Source organism: Hemibagrus wyckioides, linkage group LG12 (genome assembly GCF_019097595.1).
Source record: "Hemibagrus wyckioides isolate EC202008001 linkage group LG12, SWU_Hwy_1.0, whole genome shotgun sequence".
Taxonomy (NCBI): domain Eukaryota; kingdom Metazoa; phylum Chordata; class Actinopteri; order Siluriformes; family Bagridae; genus Hemibagrus; species Hemibagrus wyckioides.
The window spans coordinates 7,404,181-7,426,354 of record NC_080721.1 but is presented as its reverse complement, the minus strand read 5'-3'; the positions used below and the strand labels follow the sequence as shown (position 1 = coordinate 7,426,354).

General features: G+C 36.0%; 1 protein-coding gene across 1 annotated transcript in view; it reads left to right on the top strand.

Moving 5' to 3' along the window:
* The first annotated feature begins 780 nt into the window (after positions 1 to 780).
* The window catches only part of col9a2 (procollagen, type IX, alpha 2), a 29,075-nt gene continuing 7,681 nt past the window's right edge, over positions 781 to 22,174 (top strand). The window contains exons 1-28 of the mRNA XM_058404481.1: positions 781 to 1,068; positions 2,385 to 2,459; positions 4,348 to 4,383; positions 4,566 to 4,628; positions 5,456 to 5,509; positions 6,043 to 6,078; positions 7,067 to 7,090; positions 7,395 to 7,448; positions 8,774 to 8,827; positions 10,009 to 10,059; positions 12,403 to 12,459; positions 12,582 to 12,635; positions 14,756 to 14,809; positions 14,916 to 14,969; positions 16,072 to 16,125; positions 16,210 to 16,263; positions 16,341 to 16,394; positions 16,477 to 16,530; positions 16,628 to 16,681; positions 17,604 to 17,648; positions 17,739 to 17,792; positions 17,869 to 17,922; positions 18,060 to 18,113; positions 18,362 to 18,433; positions 18,841 to 18,876; positions 19,001 to 19,045; positions 19,136 to 19,168; positions 21,988 to 22,134. Coding sequence (XP_058260464.1) covers positions 997 to 1,068; positions 2,385 to 2,459; positions 4,348 to 4,383; positions 4,566 to 4,628; positions 5,456 to 5,509; positions 6,043 to 6,078; positions 7,067 to 7,090; positions 7,395 to 7,448; positions 8,774 to 8,827; positions 10,009 to 10,059; positions 12,403 to 12,459; positions 12,582 to 12,635; positions 14,756 to 14,809; positions 14,916 to 14,969; positions 16,072 to 16,125; positions 16,210 to 16,263; positions 16,341 to 16,394; positions 16,477 to 16,530; positions 16,628 to 16,681; positions 17,604 to 17,648; positions 17,739 to 17,792; positions 17,869 to 17,922; positions 18,060 to 18,113; positions 18,362 to 18,433; positions 18,841 to 18,876; positions 19,001 to 19,045; positions 19,136 to 19,168; positions 21,988 to 22,134 — 1,548 coding nt within the window. The 5' untranslated portion in view covers positions 781 to 996. The remainder of the gene's footprint in view (positions 1,069 to 2,384; positions 2,460 to 4,347; positions 4,384 to 4,565; positions 4,629 to 5,455; positions 5,510 to 6,042; positions 6,079 to 7,066; positions 7,091 to 7,394; positions 7,449 to 8,773; positions 8,828 to 10,008; positions 10,060 to 12,402; positions 12,460 to 12,581; positions 12,636 to 14,755; positions 14,810 to 14,915; positions 14,970 to 16,071; positions 16,126 to 16,209; positions 16,264 to 16,340; positions 16,395 to 16,476; positions 16,531 to 16,627; positions 16,682 to 17,603; positions 17,649 to 17,738; positions 17,793 to 17,868; positions 17,923 to 18,059; positions 18,114 to 18,361; positions 18,434 to 18,840; positions 18,877 to 19,000; positions 19,046 to 19,135; positions 19,169 to 21,987; positions 22,135 to 22,174) is intronic.

Sequence of the window (22,174 nt, the reverse complement as noted above, 5' to 3'; positions counted from 1 at the left end):
ACGCACACTTTGCCTCATTGTTATTTGAAGTACAACGCTCAAATATTCAAAGCTTAATATCTATATATAAATAATCCCTGTACAAAAGTTGGCATACCTTTAGTTTTTAATATGGTGTATTGCCCCCTTTAGCATTAATGATGGCATGTAGTCTTATGTCATAATTGTGCATGAGGTCCTTAATTCTCTCAGGTGAGCTGCCCATTCTTTTGGGAAAAATTCCTCCAGTTCCTGTAAATGTATTGGTTGTCTTGCACAAACTGCAAGCGTTTGAGATCTCCCCAAAGTGGCTCAATGATACTGAGGTCAGGAAACTGTGATGATTTTTTTTTTTTGCTGTAGCCATTGGAGGGTAAACTTGGCCCTGTGCTTTGGATCATTGTTATGTTGGAACATCCAAGAGCATCCCATGCACAGCTTTCGTGCTGTAGAATACAAATTGTCTGCCAGTATTTTCTGATAACATGCTGCATTCATCTTCCCTGTGCCACTGGTGCTCACACAGGCCCAGTAGCATAAGAGATCCACCAGCATGCTTTACAGTGGGGATGGTGTACTTTTCACCGAAGGTCTTGTTTTCTTTCAGGGTATGCAAACATTTGAGCACAATGGTATATTGCAAACTGAATTCAAAAACCCAAACCGGAATTCCTGTTTTATTTGGAATTGTTTTTGTCCAATCGGTTTCCCCGAAACTCTGCTGCTTATTTCATATTCATGAGCATGCTAATTAAACAGAAGTCCCACCCCCTGGGCTGAGAGGGCCCTGAGTTCTGTCCACTTTTCACAGCGTTGGCCTCTGAGTTCTCAGGGGCTGGCTGTACACTTAGGTTACATCCTTTTTTTCCCCCACTTACACACACACACACACACGTTTTTCTTGTACCCGGAACTTTTCTGTCCTGGTCTGAGTGACCAGGTGAAGAGAGGAGAGGAGCTGCAGTCCTTAGGATTGGTGTTTCTGGAGGAGAGAGGAGCCTGAGACGAGTCTTCATCATGGCTCGGGATTTTAACATCCTCCAAATTTTTGTGCTCCTTCAGGTGCTGTGTCTGGCTCTGGCTCAAGTGGTGAGTGAATTTTTGCTTCTTCTCACCTTCGCTTGGCGCTTCAGGATGGGTTCGGGAGCTCTGAGATAATAAAAAATTCCCTGATTTCACTTTTTTTTAATTCCTCATAGAAACTTGATCTAGAAATAATATATCTTGGGGAAAGTATATATATATGTATATATATATATATATATATATATATATATATATATATATATATATATATATATATATATATATATATATATATATATATATATTTACAGCTATTGGCTATTGCTCTTTAACCTGCACATAAAATCTCAATAGATTTGTACTATATTGGGTCTTAATCGTGTACCTTTTGATATAAAGCACAATATCCAGCAAGATATTGAAAGCATTTGTAAAAGACAGGGCAGTAATTATGATCAGAATGTCAGACTGTGGCCTGGACACAGATGGAATGTGGTGGTTGAGTGAGGAAAACACACCACACACACACACACACACACACACACAAGGACCCCTTTCAGACTTTCATCAGTGGTCCCTATTCAAACAACACAACCTGAAGGTGCACTCAGCAGACACTGACACTTCCATGCTACATTTAGAAAACTAACACACAGAATCGCTTCATTAAGAAAACATTAATAGTGAGTTACTGTCACTCACATTTATTGCTCATTTATTGCTCATTAAGATCTGTTAAAAGGAGATCATACACATACTTGGTACCCATTCCCTCCACTGTGTTTATTTTCCCCAGTATTTTATTCTAAATGTCACAATTTGTTCTACGTTGAATGTCTGAATCCGGAAAATTTTTCAGCATCTGTTCCTCTAAAGCAGTCCAAATGATGAATCACTGAAACCGAATGCACTGTACATTGATTTAATAAATTTTTTTTAATATATATATATATATATATATATATTTATATTTATCATGATCACTTAGTGTTCTTGTACATTATCTGCAATTGCAATGAATGTTAATATTTTTTCCTCTTTAAAAACTTCGCAATCTGCTATCAGTATATATAGATTTATTTATTTAATTTATTTTGTTTTATTAGTGTGATTAATCATACTGATTTCTTATATATTCTCACCGTATGTACATTATCTGCATTTTTATTATATGCTAATAGTTTTTTTCCCCCCCTTTAAATGCTGTAAATTATATTGAATAAAACCAGACATTTTCTTTACTATAAAGTTTCAAAACTTCACTATCAAAAGTCAATTTTAAACTGCATTTTCATTTCATTCTCATCTTTGATATACACTGAGACACTGTGTAAGGTGTATTCATGCTGTGTATATTTACACTCCAACTTTCATTTCAGACTGGCCCACCCGGAGCTCCGGGCCCTCGCGGTCCCCCCGGCCCTGCAGGTACCCCCGGAGCTGACGGCATCGATGTGAGTATCATGATCTCTTGTGCTGGTGCCACAAGTCTGATCTGGTACAAAGACGCTCATTGTGTACTCAGGTTTTCCCATCCCCTTGCAGTTACACGATATTGCCCAGAGAGGGCGCCTGAAATGAAAACAAGCTCACAATAGCGTCCTGTTAATTCAGAGGACTTGACATATTTTCTCTCATCCTGTGCAGAGGCCCCTGAGGTAATTTAATAGCACAGAGACAGCGTGGTAGAAGATTTCTAATGAGATTTTAGCATGCGGTTATTCAGAAGGGTCCAGTGGTGATGTTTTAGCTATGACCTTAATGTGCCTTTAAATTAGATTGTGTTCGGTGTAATTAGGTTTTCAGCTGTGCTGTAAGGTAGAAAATCTCAAGATCTATTGAAACAATTATTATAGCATATCCTGAGCTGTGAATGATTTAAAGCAAGGGTGTCGAGCGGTTAACCAGACCAAAAAAATAAATAAAAAAAACCTTGCATAAATATTAACCCCCCCCCATGAGCTTTTCCACATTTTGAAGTGAACTGAAATGAACATAAATCATGATTAAGTTAATTGAACTTAATCGCATTAAACTTATAATCAAGATTATATGTCTATATTTATTTTCGCTTCTTAAAAACAATTACATTTTGTCCGATTGATCTATTTTTCTCTATTTTTCCTCTAGGGGAAATAACAGAGAGCAACTATTTTATGGTCTTTACAGTCCAAATTTTTTTTTTTTCCTTTCAAACTAATTTCATTTAAAAAATAATTTTATGGGCCAGAAACACATCTCTATGATATGTTTATTATGCAAATGACCTATATATATATGTTATGTATATATGTTTATATGATATATATATATATATATATATATATATATATATATATATATATATATATATATATATATATATGTTTATTGAAGGGTGGGGCATGTTTGGGGCATGGAATATGTTTGTGGGAGGAGTCTTCTTTATGCTCCATGTAAATGGTGTTGCACAATGATGATGACATTCTGTTAATAACTAGATTTCAGCTCTAATACTACTACTACTACTACTACTACTACTACTACTACTACTACTAATAATAATAATAATAATAATAATAATAAAAACAACAACAACAATACTACTACTACTACTAATATTAATAATAATTATAATCATCACTGACAGGACAATTAAATTGATTATTTTCACTGTAACAACATGACCCAATGTCTTATATTCCAGCAATTTGCCAAAGGTTACATTCTTTTATTTATTTTAGAATGATACAAATGATTGTACTATTTGTCCATTTTTTAGTTCCATCTACAATCTGTTACCATTCTTCAGTCATTCTTTTACTAGCCTCTCTTTTCACTTAAAGTTAAAATAAAATAAAATAAAGCCAGAAAATGTCACGATCTCACAGATATTCCTTTAGCGGAAAACCAAAAGTTATATCAGTCTGTTTACAAAAGTCCTAACTCTACAAACTCCTTCCAAAAATGTTAAAAGGATGTTTTCTCGCATAAAGCTTCACGATGTCTATAATGATATATTTTTGTTTTAATTTAATACTGTCAGAGTAGCTGTTAAAGAGAATTAATCAACACTTTCTGTCAGATTTGAAGATTGTATAGAGTTATGTACTGTATAACATGCCAATATATTATCGTAGGTTCGATAATAATAATTATACTCTATATATTGTTATATTAAGCTTATATATTATATGTAATTATATTAGATGAAGCTGTTACTATTCAGAGATTATTAGATCTGATTGGGAATATGACTTCATCTTCATCTTTAAGACCTGTATAGCTGAGCTTCTAGGCTAAGAAGGTTACATATCTCTTCAATTATCCCTTTTCAGACCTCTCTTATTTCTTTTTTTTCAGGGTGACAAGGGCCCTCCCGGGCCTCCTGGACCTCCTGTAAGTACTTTCTAAGAGAAATGTCCCTGAGACTTATACAGAAGCACTTTTTAAAAGTCTTTTTGTTGGAATATCGATGTTACTTTACTCCTAGAGTCGAGTGTCCTTAATATAACCTTTTCAGACTCTAGGCTATTTCTGCACATGATAAATCTAATTTGTCCCCGTAATTCACTTTGCAGGGTCAGAAGGGAGAGGCAGGCCAGCCGGGCCCAGACGGTCCTCCTGGGGAAGATGGAATTGAAGTGAGTTCATCCGTAGCCCAGGGAATGCCTGATCACACGTCACATGCCATTCTCATCACTGTGATTCTTAATCAAAAGAAACAGCACTGGATTAAGTTTCGAAGGGTTTGATGGTTGTGATGGTTAACTGAAGTGACATTGTACCATAACAGGGAAATCTGAAATAGTTACTTTGTATGGTACTGGTATAGGTTATAGTTATATAGAGTTATACAGTTATGTATGAATTTATAGATATATTCATCACCAAATAATAAAATAGCTATGCTGTACACTGTCACACTTTCCTTTTACTGTGATACACTGAAATGACTGTAATGTTATCACAGTGTGAATTTTCCATATTTTTAATAATTAGTATTGGTACACTATACATAGACTAATAATACTAAGCAAAAAATGTTATTGTTTATTCTGTTTTATGGATGTTTTGGCATACATTCAGAATACAGGTTAATGACCTGACCTTTTCCATTCTTGCGCTCCGAATCATGGAATTATCACAGGGATTTTGCTCAGATAATCCACTTTGGAATGTTAGTCCTAAACTTCAAACTGCTAAAATGAATTAACTACAAAGTTGTCTCATTAGCATTTTGGTAGGTTCAATTAAAAAAAAAAAGGTTTATTTATTTATTTATTTATTTATTTATTTATTTATTTATTTATTTATTTATTTATTTATTTTATGCATTCATTCATTTTTAAAATCTATTTATTGTTTTTTACATATATATATTAAAGCTTTAAACTAGCTTTAAACTCGATTTAAACCCACGGACAGATCATTACTAAACAGATGATTATTCGAAATATTTTCTCCTCAGGGTCTGACTGGAGGAAAGGGTGAAAGAGGTCCCCTTGGAAATCCTGGACCAAAGGTTAATAAGATTTCATGCAGATTTTATAATATATATATATATATAAGCAATGGTGGATGTCATTTGATCTGTGCATCAGTCAAATTCAGAAATCTACAAATGCACTTTAGGCTGTATGTAAAGCCTTTTAGTATTGAGTGTTTGTATTGTTATGACTGCTTAAGAGCTAGCTTTAAATAGTTATGATTATATTTTACGTAGGATTTCCTTTTAAAGGGGTAATATTACTATTACATTTCTGTTTTTTTGTTGGTAATTCAAATGAAACATTCCTTTATACCACATAATAGTTTCTACATGCTATGAAGCGATTGTGTCATGCTTCTCAGACTTGTTTTGCAGCCAGGGACTACTCTTCAGATAACTACTCTTTATATAAAACATAACTAATGAAATTGTAGACTTATTATTCAAATGTATACTAAAGTGTTGGTCATTGATAAGAGCCATAGTGCATTTTATTCCAGATCTTTCCACAGAACACATTAAGTTGATTTCTACTACTATAACACATTCTTTCTTGATTTCCACAGGGTCTACCAGGGCCTACTGGTCCACAAGGACCAGCTGTAAGTAAAAAAACAAATCATCCTTGACACACTATATATTTGTGTGTGATGACTGATGTTTGATGTTCTTTCATAACTAAAGTTTAATAGATCGTTTAATGAAAAAAAAAAGTTTTATAATAACTCTCATGCCCTCATAACCGCCCCTTTGTGTATATTTCTGTGGCTATAATCCTTTATAATCGGGATATTTTACAAAATAGATGTACATTTGCACTCAAATCTTTTAATAATTCCATAGCGACTAATGATGAATTTGCACACATCCATGGTATGTTCAGACTTTTGTTCATGTATTTATCCATTGTTACTATATTTCACACTGAAATTCATGACATGGGCACTGAAAAGTAAGACATTCTGTAATATATAACCATCCAAAGAGCAAACCTTCTTCTCTAAACTTTACAATTTTACAACTAGCCATACCATAGAGTACTGTGTACTGACTAGAGATAAGCACTTTAATTTAATTCTGGAAAGAAATATTCTACTTCTTTATTATTAATAGGATCTGCAGTTTATAGGCTGGTAAATACTTAATACACCGACAGCCATGTTGTCAATTCATGTTGGCAGATTTCATATCACTAAATTGAAACCTGTAAAAAAACAAACAAACAAAAGATGGCAAATAAACATGATTATCGCAATTATCGTGACCTCAATCTACTGTTAGATGTTTATTTAAATCATCACGTGTCGAAACTGTATTTCTTTGTATGCGTTTCTTAATTTTGTCTGATTAAGGATACATGACCTTGTATACCTATTGATGTTTTTTGAATACAACCCTTGGTGATATATATATATAAATTATTCTAGAAAGATTTCATATCTTTTGACACAAGGCCAATAGTCTAATATTTCATTTGGACATACTATACTGCAGTAGTCTGGTTATCTACATGAAATCTGAAAGAAAAAAAAATGTATGGATAGTTTACAATTTTATATCATTTTCAATTTATTTTCTGTTTCCCTGTAGGGACCTGGGCTTCCTGGACTTCCTGTAAGTTTTAATTACTACACAGCATTAATTGCCATTCAACAAAAAAAATGCTTATCAGATTGCCACAAAGCTGGGTGGGATTGGTGCATTATTTTTAGCTTTATAATTTATAGTTATAGAATCCACTCATATCCAATTTGCACTTGGATAAATCTAGACAAGGATTAAAGGTCTTACTTTGGTGCATTTCCGTGGCTCCATGGGGATTGAACTCACCAGGAGAGAACTCTGAAGTCTAATTAGTGTAGCAAAGCTGTGTAGCAAAATTAGTTACTGACATGTCTGTTCATTCTTCTGTCATCAGGGACCAGCAGGTCCGATTGGGCTTCCTGGGGAAATTGGAATCCCTGGAGCCAAGGTTGGTCATCTCCAGTACATCCTAAAGAACTAACATCACCACTTGCCATGAAGAGACTTGTACCCGTAATATTATAATTGCATGTTTTTAGTATAATATGTGTTGAACATCGCATACAGATTGGTATAGCCTTGCTTTTCTTGCTTTTAGTCAGCGTTTAATAGTCACATGACAGGAGACTGGAGATATTTTACTTTACCTTACCATGCATGAACTAGTAATAAGTAGGGAACCATTTCAGCCTGTCACATGACCTCCATTTATCCTTTTTTCCTCATACATGTACACTATTTGGAAGCATTTTTGTAAGTAGCATGTTGGGCCACCATGAACCACCTGAACAACTTGATTGCACCTTGGTATCGATTCTGACACTAAACTGGACTGAATTGGATGAACACCATCCTTCCAGAAAGTGCTGTCTATTACACATCACTCCTAAATCAAGTTGAGATCTGCTTAGTTTGAAAACTATAGCATTTGATTTCTGTCATTTTTCATACCCATTCATTGAGCATTGGGTGGAGGCACCTTGAAAAAGACCACTCCCATTAGGATAGATATGTTTCCTAATAAACTAAAGGTGATCAGTCAGAAGACATTTGTATTGACTCTTCCCTCTAAGGGAATCTGACTGCATTGCTTTTTCCACATCTCTGCAGAGCAGTTCTAACGATTTTTGCACCACTGGACTCTCAAACGTCTTTGTAACAAGCGTTTTATGCACTGCAACTCTACTATAAGATGCGTCTCTTTGTAGTTGTCGATGGATTGCTCTTGTTGTAAATCCGATCACGTCCCGCATTGACATTTTCGGTCACCTGACGAACAGTTGCTCTGCTGTTTTTCCTTACAAATCACACTAATGAATGAGCAGCATGTTCAGTGAATCCCAACTTACTGATGCCTTTCCCAGAAATTATACTTTAGTCAACTGTTAATATTGAAACTCAGCCAGTGGAGCAGTCTTTGTGACTGAAGCTTTTGAATCCGAGCCTCAATAATGAATCTTGTTGTCATCTTGATCCAAATTCGAGGTCTCCTGGGCATACAAGCTTTTTATACATTCCACAAAGCATGATAGTATGTAAATTATATCATGCTGTACTGTATTCACACTTGTTATATTTCCCCACACATTCAATCTGTTTTTTTCCTTTAATTTGTCAACCATCTCCAACAATTGAAAGTATGTCCAGGTTCAATAGAACCCATATCCACTGTTTAATAATGAACAGAACAGTAGGGTTAATTAAACTCCATCTATTATTTGCATTTCATTGGGATTTCTTCTTAATGACTTTCGTATTCTTACCCATTCTCAGGGAGCTACGGGACTTCCAGGACCACCAGGTTTGCCAGGACCTCCAGGGAAACCTGTAAGTCATTATTTTGCTAATGTTATACAATACCAAAGCTATATTAATGCAAAAATAATAAAAAATAAATAAAAGCTGAATTAATGCATGTAATATAAAGGGTTAGTGTACTGCCACTGGGGCCACTGGAGCAGTAATCTCAAGCGTATATGTAATAAATAAAACACAGCAGATGTCCTGCTATAAAACATAATCAACAACAGAAGCAGGTCCTGAAGTTGGTCATTTTCCAATAACAGCATGTTCTGAGCAGTTTATTAATGAATGACAGTCATCATTTTTAACCATTTATGTTTACATTTATTGTTGTGGAATGTCACGTTAGTTCCTCTTGTCACTTTATAGCACCTATAAACAGTCAGTCGCTTACCAGCCGTTCTAAGAAGGACACTGACACTGGAGACTCCTTCCATGAATGTTAAAGAAACTCCCTTCCATATAGCTTCACCATACTGATTATGCGTTTTTTCTTTGTTAAATGACAAGATATTTATATAAATAATAATAAAATAAAATTATAATTAATAATTAATTATTAATTATAATTAATAATTATAATTATAATAAAATTATAATTATAATAAAATAGTTTAATAATTTAATTTAATAATTTATTCTTATTTCTAGGTATTTAGTTATTTTTTTATATATATTTTATTTTCATTTTTTTCCCCTCCCCTTTCTCCGTTTCTCTTCTTTTGTAAAGATGCTTTGAGACAATGTTCATTGTAAAAGGCGCTATACAAAATAAATTGAATGGAATTGAACTGAATATTTTTATTCCTTTAATTATTAGCTTTAGATTATATGTATTGTCTGAGATACATATCCCCGTGTACATAAATGAATTAGTATTAATATAACTCTAAGATTATTAGCATTATTGTCAGAGCTGCTGTTATACGTAGAAAATGAATCAACAATCAGATTTGAGAATTTAACAAGGATATTGTATAAAAATGTATAAAAGAATTTCTTTGAACCAGTGTTGCCACCCTTAATATTATTTTTACTTCAAATAATCATGTATCCGTGTTATGAGGTTTATCTGTTGAAGAGTGGGTTTACTTCTATTTGGGGGGGGGTCATTTTGTGAACTCAGTGTGTGTCTATGCAGTAAACTATTATTGTCTTCCTTGAATCCTTGTTTTTCAAGTTCATTATGTCTTCATCACATTCAGGGGCCACCTGGGAAGTTCTTGGGTTTAGAAGAAGGCAGTGCTGATTTCCAGGTGAGATTATTATTAGTTTTATATACGATGGATAGATAGATAGATAGATAGATAGATAGATAGATAGATAGATAGATAGATAGATAGATAGATAGATAGATAGATAGATAGATAGATAGATAGATAGATAGATAGATAGATAGATAGATAGATAGATAGACTGACAAAGTGTCTGTGGAAGTACACATTTACTACAAAGTATACTTATGTGCTGAGCTACAAGGTTTTTTGTTATATTAGTTGTATTTAGTCTTATTATATGTGACAGAGACATAAGCTAGATGTAGTATCTTTCAACAAATGTTTTTGTCATTTATCGACACTTCACTGATATTTCAGAGGCTGAAATATCACGGAAATTAGGATTTATCTTGCCCCAAAAAAACATGCAAGATCTCTCAGACCAGGAATATCAGACTAATACAGAACAGGCAGAAGGTTAATGATGAATATAGACAGAATGTCAGAGAATATGGCTCATTAATACACATCAATACCATGACACCGACGCCACAGGAAGTCTGGTGCACAGGGCGTGAGATCATGGCTGGTTGAAATAACCAGCTGGCTGATATATCTCACAGCAGATGCTTTTGTGGAGTGATTTTCTTTTTGGAGTGGCTTGAGAGCATTTCAGGAGAAGGCAAAGAAGATGAATGAAGTGTTCTATTCCTTTTACACCACAGCAATTTGGCACAAGAGTACTTTAAACGTTATTTATTTATACTCATATTTAATGTTCGCTAAACAAGTTAGCTCCTTGTATCTCTTACTATATAATGTCTAAAAACATTCATACCCTCACTAGCCTCTATTTTTTTCTATCTTAAAGTTAATAACAAAAAAGGCATTTTATCATGTGAACATGTAATATGTATTTACTATAGGTTACTATACTAATAGGTTTTGTCAAGAAATTGTAAAACCCTTCATCCTGAATACTTTCCTGTGTCAGATATCTTTTCAGATACCAATCAGATACCTCTGACTGTTTCAAAGCACTGGCAGTGGAGATCCTTCCCAAATTATTGAATATCACCACTTTTTAAAAAGAATCTGTGCATTTACAAGTTCGTGTACAATTCCCTATATAAGTTGTTACTATTAAATTGCTAACATATTATATTACATTACATTACGAACCTACAATCGAATCTGATCAAACCAATTTGATTATAGTTTGATGAATTAGCTGTATATGAATCTGAATATAGAGGCATCCACGTGTTACTGTTCAAATCAAACGGCCTTAGAAGAGCCTGCAAGTTTCAGCCAATGTTCACAGGATTGTTTCATTTCATCCAAATATTTCTCAAACACGATTTTGTCTGTTTTAATCAGCCATGCTTCTGAGAGCCTTAACTGAACCTTCATAGCACTTCAGAACAATGGGAGGATCCTTACTGTCAATCAAACTGGGGGTGGGTGGGGGTGTTAAACAGCAAGGTGTAATAAGTCATAGTGGATGTTTTGTGGCATTCTATTCACACGGCCTAGGCTGGGTTGTTGCTGTTTTTGCTGTGGTTTCATCAAAGAATGATTGAATTTTCCTGAATAGGCTAGAATAAGAAATATTTATTTGAAAGCATTCAAGTTTATTCAGAGGTTGATTAAATTGGATGCTTGTATGAGGATTTTCTGTATGGTGATTTAAACTTAAAAGATTCATGCCATAGTAAACAGCTCTGCTGCACAGACTTGAAAGAGAAACACAGCCTCTTGTTGTTGGCTTAGGAAATTGAAAATATATAGCTTTTGTCTCTTGCCAGTAGGATGTTTGCTTGATTTGATAAAAGGAACAACACTTTCAGCTCACTATGGGGGAAATGCAATATCCAATCCAGTACCAATTTTACCAATCCAGTACTTGTGAGACTTTTCAAACTGTGACACATCTGCCCTCTTTCACATATAGAAAGCGCTTCCGATTTTACTCTCGAACTCACGATCTCCTCATGAAATAGAAGAAGCCCAAATTTTATATCTGTGACAAAATAATAATGAATAGAAAACCGTTTTTATTTGTCTTTTAAACATTAGGCCTTAATTGGAACTTGAGCCAAAATGGCTGTTTTTTATTTACTGAAGATAAACGGATGTTTGGACTTTACCTGGCACTTTAATGTAATCCTCCTCTTGCTGCACTTCTTTTAATGATCTCAGAGATCAGGGATTTCCCTCGGATTTAACGACTCACCATTAAACCGATCCCTTCAAATGCTTATCCCCATTAACACCCTCTTCGATGGGATGTTATGAAGGAGAAAATACTGTTTTGTGAGAATTATTGTGTACATTTAATGTTTAAGGATCCATCGTAAACCTTTCTGTTTTCCCTTTTAGTGTCCAACTAACTGTCCACCTGGGCCTAAAGGTCCTCAAGGCCTGCAGGGCATGAAGGTAAGTTAGTTTGCACACTTGTTCAATTGTGCATTACATTTTTTAACTTATAATAATATAGATATTGAGGCTGTATAGCAGTGGTTGACTGATGCACTGATGCACTTTTTTCCCCCTCACAGGGTCATAAAGGTCGTGCTGGTATATTAGGAGCTCCAGGAAACATTGGAAAGCAGGTATAGATCATATAGGTATAGATTCTCGCTGCATAAGCTGTTCTTTCAATCTTTCTTGGAATATTGTTTGGTATACAATTTGTCTAACACACTATTTTGGATGCAAAATATTCTGGACTTCACCTCATATATGAGTACCGTCAATACAATCCATGTAACAACATGGAAATGTTGCTTTTTAAGTAGTACAGAAATCACACTGGGTTTAATAAGAAGCTAGTAATGCTGTAAATGCAGCCAGTCTCTCTAAAGCACCTCATATAGTGAATATCATGTTTTGCTCAAGTTATTGGAGAGTTAAATGCCCCAAGCCTTCAGTTTGTAATCTGGTACAAGATGTCAAAATGTCTTATATGTCTGATTGGATCTTCACCCTCATGTCCACTTTTGTAAGTGTAACTTTATTTGTTGCTCAGAAACATGCAAAATATGTCAAAATGTCAAAACTTTCTGCACTGACAATTTAACCAGCCTGCCACACATTTACACAAAACTATTTAATAGCTGACAAGGTATTTAATGTAATATAGCGTCTATATAAATGTGTGTAATGGAATGAGCGCGCAGGTTTTGTCATGCAGAATGTTTTGCTAAACTGACGTTATCGCCAATTATGTTTCTTCTGACAGACTCTACGGGTTGATTGAATTGGCAGTCAAGCAGGAAAAGACAAACAGTGCAATTTGCTTGATGATGCAATGAAAGTGAAAAACAGCCATTTCTCTTCTGAATACAGATATGCACTGACAGACACATCCGAACAAGAGTTAAAAATAAATTCCTCTGCCTATTTGGGGTTGCCAGGTCTCAGCCAATGGAGCCATCCCAACTAGATCTGAAACAAACACACACACACTAAAGACCTTGAATCTAGATTAAAAGATGTTAGCATTGAAAAGAAAAGTCAAGCTCCCTGTGGTCCATGTGCATTTCCTGTTTTCAGTATCTTCTATACACCTTTTATCTTCACCTGGCACCTGGTGCAACCATCATCCACTCAATAACACTCCCAGTCTTTGTTAATCTTACAACAGAACTGGTTTTGTACCTCCGCACTTTCCTTTTCCCTTTGTTTGCTATAATCTATGTTTGTAGAAATTAATTACAGCTACAGAAATTTGGGTCCTGGTCCAATTATTTTACATATATATACCCTCTGCAAAAGGTATTTCATGCTTAGGGCTTGGGATTTAATTTTAATCCAATGAATAGAAATAGACTATTCTATCTGCGCCTACAAAGGAAAGAGTAGTGCTAGAATGAGATTCGTATTCGTGTTAGGTTTAATGTAATGGTGTCTGCTTGACTGATTGCTTGTTATGGACGTAGCAGGATCAATTACATTAGACACCTCGGGTTTCCTTTTACTGGATATCTCAGGCAAATGAAAAAAAAAAAAAATCTAATTAAAGCGCCTTGTAGAAGACTTCGAAGAGTTACCACGTAGATAATATATGGAATGCATTCCAAACAAACAAACAAATGGTCTAACAAAACGCTCAGCCGTACACCCACTCATTCATCCAGTGGATTAGCCCTAATGAAGCCCTTAGAGGCACACCAGCAGCATTAATCTGTGTGGTGTGTGTGTGTGAGCAGTCAGGACTGGCTCAGTCGAAAAGGCATGGGAGGATGTCAGGTACTACAGGAGGGAAGAGAAGCTACACCGTATTAATCGTATTTAATGAGCACCCCGCAGACAGCAAGGCCGCCTCAAGGGACATGCAGGTTTTACTCTTATAGTGTACTGCATAGTGGTGTCTGAGACCTGCCTAGAAATTTAAATATCCAGCCTCTTTTTTTAACTAGAAGGAGATCAGCTATTCAGGTTTATTATTTTTTTGGTGTCACAGCAAAGCAATGACTAATAAGGAAATCAATAGAGAGATTACAATGATTGAAGTCGGATTTGCTGGAGCATTGTGAAATGAAATGCAAATGAAGCTTCCTTATTCGAGTGGCGAATAAACAGTGTTTTTAATCAATCAGTGATCCTTTTATTCATTTTATGCCAGAAATCTTTTAGTTGTCATTTGCTTTTACTAACTAGCAGAAATGACAAAGCATGGAAAATATACAGAAAGTGATTCATTTTCTGTCTCTGCCTATCTATTTCACAGGGCATAAAGGGAGATGTTGGGATCTCTGGTGAGCAAGGAATACCAGGCCCTCCAGTAATGCATTAATTTATGTTCTACTGACATATGGCATATGTTAAACTCTCATATTGTTTTTACAGTCTATAAACATTATGGTATCATTTCCGTATTTTTATTCCAGGGTCCACAGGGGTTGAGAGGCTATCCAGGAATGGTTGGGCCCAAAGGAGAGAGAGTGAGTCATATACCACCTACAACTGTTGCTAAAATGAAAAACTGAGTAAATGATGCACTGAAACACACCTTGGATACTGCACACCAAGCAAATTTCATCCATTGCCTTATAGAAAAAGCACACATTGCATCTGTAATTGTGTTTTTTTTTTTTTTTTTTGCGACAAAAATAAAACTGCATTAAAAGTAAATTCAATGAATAAATAAAAAATAAATGAATTGCGAAGTGGATAATAAAACATGGGGAATGAAAGTGAAAATAAATAAACCTTGTAAAATTAGGCCACAAGCCCTATGTGTCAAAAATAAGTAAATAAATAAATAAATAAATAAATAAATAAATAAATAAATAAATAAATAAATAAATAAATCAGATGACAAATCATGTAAGAAAATCATATGTGGAAAAAGTGAAATAGTGTGAGGTATGTGTGTGAAAATCATTTATAAAGGACAAGGCCGTATGATCAGAAACAAACAAAATAGAAAGAAAACGGTGCCAGAAAAATCACATGAATAATAAAACCCACATGACCTTCATGAGATAAATGTATAAAAAAATCATGATAAATCATATGTGAAAATTTCACGTGAAATTGAAATGGCCTACATGTAAAAGAACATATTTTAACAGAAATATCACACAGAGAGTGAAAATCACATGTGAACAATAAAACCATATGACCTTCAGCAAATGTGAAAAACCATAATTATGGGTAAAAAAAAAAAAAAACTACATAAATAAAGTAAAAAACATTCACTATATATGAAACAGAACATTTGTCTAGAAAAACCCATCCACGTGAATCATATCACTCACTAACTTATACAGATACATATATAAAATCCTCTCCAAGACTTTTATGTGCCACTGCAGACATGTTTTTCTATTAGCAAAACAATCCAGCTGTAATACTGTATGCTACTGTTTCTAAATGCTAGTATGTCCACTGAGATTTCTTTAACACACACACACACACACACACACACAAACTCCAATTCTCTAGAAACAGCCACTTTAATTCAAACCCAACACAATTTCATATGAAAGTTGCATTTATTCCCTTGCTTTCATAAATCACTTTATTCATAATGTCTCTTAGGGCCCTCAAGGTTACAAAGGTATTACTGGACCCATTGGACTTCCTGGAATCCCTGTAAGTTTACAAATGCTGTTAGTCTCCCTCTCGATTTTCAACCACTAAAATCACACGAAACATTAAATCTTCTTTCTGGCGTAGGGTAAAGAGGGAGCTCGAGGTCCTCCTGGAGAAGCCGGGGAAAAAGGTGATAAGGTGAGTATTGTTAATCTGGATTCTCCAAACATTTTAAGCTTTTATTTTAATTAACAATGCTTTTTTTTATTGAATAGGGTGACCAAGGCATCAGAGGACTACAGGGAGCAGTTGGAAAGAAGGGAGAGAGTGTGGGTGAAAAACAAAAAACCCATATTTTTTCAGTGTATTATGATTTGCATTGCTCTGACAATATTTGTCTTTACAATTCAGGGTCTCCCAGGGATTGATGGCAAAGATGGCACCCCTGGCATTCCAGGAATCAAGGTATTTTCAACAATAATGCTATATTTCAACAGACCTACAGGAAATGTACAATTTTCATCAAACTAAATGCCTGAAATATGATTGATTTCTTGCTTAGGGTGCTCTAGGACAGAATGGACGACCTGGTCCACCAGGTCACCAGGGGACAGCAGTAAGTACCTAGTCTAAAGCAAGCATGTTACGGCATTGCATCAGTGTCTGCCTTCTTACTTTCATGTTATTTGATTGTTTCAGTGTACGATGAATGTAGAGAACTGTGAAAAAGAGTAGTCTTTGATTTAAAAAAGACTTAAAAAATTATACTGCTTTCCACTTAAAATTATTTGGGCCAATATTACTCAGAAAGCCTGAAACCGACAGAAGGACAGTCACGGCATCTTGTCTTCCCGGCATACAATTGGACACACCTCCTTACCAACCAATCAGAATTCGCACCGTAGATACGCCTCGATACACCTGTACAGATTAAACCTCCTCTCTGTGTTGTGACGCAAGCACACGAATATGCTTCAGAAGTATAAATCAGCTCTAAATCCATATGCTATTATCTCTTCCACTACTCACTTTTCTGCAACACGGCAATATCAGTCAGCGCATGCCCGAGGACACACATTTCCACTCAGCTCACGTACTCACAAAGTCACTCTGCATTGTGTTTCCCTCCCCCACTTGTAACAATAACAAAAGAAAAAACAAGGAGGAAATAATTAACCAAAAGCGAAGGCGTTGTATTCTGTACAGCGGATCCAAATTGACCCCTGTTGTCTGATTACTTTAGAATTTATACCACCTTGAAATTGCTTTCTCTCTCTCCCTCTGTCTCTGTGCAAACAATTCATCATCATCAAATGTGATTCTTTTTCCTGGTGACTGGGAGTAATGGAGCATGCTGGGTATTATCCACACCATCACTGAGCTGAGCACCCAGCGTAATGGAGAAGCCCTCTGAAGGAACACAAGTTATCACTGTCTCTCTCAGGCGGTTGCATTGCGTCACGTGCGAATGATCCTAAGAGTGCCTCAGGTTTCACATCACTCTGACCTTTCCTGGTTTTTTTGTTGTTGTTTTTTAGGGTTTGCCTGGAAGTCCTGGCACCAAAGGTGGTATGGGTGCTAAGGTGAGACCCTACTTACTCAGTTCATTCCCATTTCCATACACAAAGGCACCTTTACCAAGAAAACATTTTGTTTCTTTTTTTATCTTTTAGGGTGAGCCAGGACCTAGAGGTTTTGTAGGAATGTCTGGTGCTCCTGGTCCCCAGGTATAAATTCCTGTTTTTCAACAGATCATTTAGTCTTTATATTTCTTTTCTACTCACACATGTATTTCTTTCTAAGGGTGAGCCAGGGCCACCAGGTGAAGCTGGTATGATCGGAGTTCCTGGGCCAAAGGTGACAAGTTTCTCTAACTTGTTTTTTAATGTTCAGACATATGCTTCTAAATATATGTTATATCTACATGCTCAAAATGTTGGATAGCAAGTTGAATTTAAGATAATATCGAAATTTATTGACGCTCTTCTCATCAGGGTGACAGAGGTGAGAGAGGACCTGTTGGGATTCAGGGAATCATTGGCAAGTCTGTAAGTTACTATCATTTCAAGGATTTCCCTCATGTGATCAATAACGTATCTATCTATCTATCTATCTATCTATCTATCTATCTATCTATCTATCTATCTATCTATCTATCTATCTATCTATCTATCTATCTATCTATCTATCTATCTATTCTGCACTCATGTTTTTTCCAGTATATAAGCATGGTGGTCCTCGCCAGAGATCCTGCTTTTTCATTTAACAAATCTTCATTTCTGTAATCATTTAATAGGGAATTAAAGGTGAAAGAGGGCCAATTGGTGTACCAGGACCTCAAGGCCTTACTGGAACCAAAGGTGATAAGGTGAGTGACTTGCTTCAAACCATGCTTGAACAATGAGTAAATTCACATCTTTACCTGCTGCAGTTATATGTTACAGCCATGCAGTGGCACTATTACCCCATGCATGCAGTAAACTGTGCCCTGCCTTTTTCAACAGAAGATGTTTCCCTAGCTTCTGGGTAATTTATGTCCTGGTTTGTCAAATAATTCGCTTCCTCAAAGATGAAATATCTGCCTATGGACACTTTAATGTTTGTTGTCCTTTTATCTGTAATATACTGGCCATTTAATGCAAGCTATTGAGCATTGCCACTGATAATTTAGAGTGGTATCCGGTTAAACAAAGACATTGTGTACAATAAAAAGCTTCTCCCTGAGCCATTACAGCTGGTAATGGATGTCCAATCTGCTCTAACTTCTTTCTGTAGGGATTCCAAGGCAAAGTGGGAGCAAAGGGAGACTTTGTGAGTAAATGTCCAAATAAATAAATGACCCTGTTTTATGAAACATAATGGAAGTCCTGTGTCATAAAATACATTACTACACAGACTGACAATAGGAAATGTATCGGTGTTTGTTTTGATGTAGGGCGATCCAGGGGTAGAGGGATTGGCTGGAGAAAAGGGAGAAAAGGTAAAATCACACTTTAACTATTAAAGTGAGAATGGAATACATATATATCAAATAGTAATATACCAGTGACCTTTTTTTTTGACTTAACAGGGGCTGTCTGGTGAACCCGGTCCCAAAGGACAGGTAAGCAGAAACTTATAATGTTTTAACTTCCTCTGTATTAAGTTAAAATCAATTTTAATCACACATATAAAGCATATAGAGTACGTGGATGCGTACACTTTTGGGATGTGATGCCTGTCCCGATGATATTGCATTTAAAAATATATACAAGATGTGCAGGTAAACGACACAGAAGGAACATTTCCTTCACATGTGTCTATATTACAGCCCACTATAGCTCCACTTTACCTTGAACCTTAGAGTAACCATTATTAAAATATTTTTTTGCATTATTCTGTCAATTTATTTTACATATTAATGCTTAAACTATACGTTTTTTTCCATTAGCCATCTATTATAAAATGCGAAAAATGTACATTCATTGATATCTATGATTCCAAATATAAGTCTCGCGTTACATCACATGGAGGATACATCATCCAAATTTCCTTTTAGAAATATTGAGAAGAAGAAAAGCATGCTGCTTATTTTCAATGATATTGCAATATTGACTGATAACTTGGATGGAATGGAACCACAAAATCCCATACAAACAAACAAACAAACAAAAAAAGAACATGAAATGAAATGAAATGAAATGAAATGAAATGAAATGAAATAAATAAATAAATAAATAAATAAATAAATAAATAAATAAATAAATAAATAACCCACACCACACTTCAACAGTGATATTTGTGATCTTCTTACTTATTTGACAGATAAGTGAAGCTACTGTCGGCAAAAACTATAAATTTTCCTTCGATGCAGTGTTAAAAAATTATTATTATTTTTTAAGTTGCAAGGGCAAAATGTCTACAGTGAATTGAAATTCTATGAAAAGTTGTATAAATGTTTTTTTTTTGTTCGTCAGTAGAGTGGCACAACAACAGCACAAATAAGACTTTAAATGCACAATAAACATACAAAATCACAAGTAAGATAGAATTAATATACATAAACACAACACTCCAAGTTATTTACAGACTAACTGTATGACAGGTTTGGTTTTGTAATTAAAAGTCATAATTTTACAGTGCATGGTAAGAATGCACATATACATATCTATGATACATTTAAATACACTATATTGCCAAAAGTATTCCCTCACCTGCCTTGACTCGCATATGAACTTAAGTGACATCCCATTCCTAATCCATAGGGTTCAATATGATGTCGGTCCACCCTTTGCAGCTATAACAGCTTCAACTCTTCTGGGAAGGCTGTCCACAAGGTTTAGGAGTGTGTTTATGGGAATTTTTGACCATTCTTCCAGAAGCGCATTTGTGAGGTCACACAATGATGTTGGACGAGAAGGCCTGGCTCTCAGTCTCCGCTCTAATTCATCCCAAAGGTGTTCTATCGGGTTGAGGTCAGGACTCTGTGCAGTCAAGTTCATCCACACCAGACTCTGTCATCCATGTCTTTATGGACCTTGCTTTGGTCACTGGTGCACAGTCATGTTGGAAGAGGAAGGGGCCAGCTCCAAACTGTTCCGACAAAGTTGGGAGCATGGAATTGTCCAAAATGTCTTGGTATGCTGAAGCATTCAGAGTTCCTTTCACTGGAACTAAGGGGCCAAGCCCAGCTCCTGAAAAACAACCCCACACCATAATCCCCCTCCACCAAACTTTACACTTGGCACAATGCAGTCAGACAAGTACCGTTCTCCTGGCAACCGCCAAACCCAGACTCGTCCATCAGATTGCCAGATGGAGAAGCGCGATTCGTCACTCCAGAGAACGCGTCTCCACTGCTCTAGAGTCCAGTGGCGGTGTGCTTTACACCACTGCATCCGACGCTTTGCATTACACTTGGTGATGTATGGCTTGGATGCAGCTGCTCGGCCATGGAAACCCATTCCATGAAGCTCTCTGCGCACTGTTCTCGAGCTAATCTGAAGGCCACATGAAGTTTGGAGGTCTGTAGCGATTGACTCTGCAGAAAGTTGGTGACCTCTTCGCACTATGCGCCTCAGCATCTGCTGACCCTGCTCCGTCAGTTTACGTGGCCTACCACTTCGTGGCTGAGTTGCTGTCGTTCCCAAACACTTCCACGTTCTTATAATACAGCTGACAGTTGACTGTGGAATATTTAGGAGCGAGGAAATTTCACGACTGGATTTGTTGCACAGGTGGCATCCTATCACAGTTCCACGCTGGAATTCACTGAGCTCCTGAGAGCGACCCATTCTTTCACAAATGTTTGTAAAAACAGTCTGCATGCCTAGGTGCTTGATTTTTATACACCTGTGGCCATGGAAGTGATTGGAACACCTGATTCTGATTATTTGGATGGGTGAGCGAATACTTTTGGCAATATAGTGTATATTTTATATTTAATGTTCTGGAGCATCCGTGAAAACAAGATAAATCCAGTTATCCCGTACGTTATAGCAGTCATAAGCAGCCGTTCCCTAACCAGCCTGTATGTTTACACTGTCTTAAGGTTAACAAGCCAAAAAACCCACAACTTGTCGTGTTACTGACTCTTACAAAGTGCTGAAACTGGAGACTCCCTCCATAAAAACTGCTTCTTTCATGATGCATATATATGCATTTCTTTGCCAAATAACACACTTTCCTTACATAAATTTGTTATTAATACGAAGCTTGTCTGCAATACAAACCCCAGAGACAGAATTGTTACCATAGAACCAAGCTCATTAAACTTTAATTGAATTAACCCACACTATTTTGATTTGAGATATGAATAGTGCCAAATAAGCATACTGAAATCTGAAATATTAAGGACAAATACATAAGGACCTAAAGAATTCAGAAGATTTTTACCTCTTATTCCTGTCCATCTCCAATCTTTCTCTTGTTCTTCACTGACAGCAAGGAGTGAGGGGTGATCCAGGACACAACGGCCCTACAGGCGATTCTGGCAAACCTGGAGATCTGGGTCCTCCAGGTCTTCCTGGACCACGAGGTCTCCATGGAGTGAGAGGTGCACCGGGCATGCCAGGAATACAGGGACCAGCTGTGAGTATCTTTCACCAATCACAGTGTAATTTGCCATTGC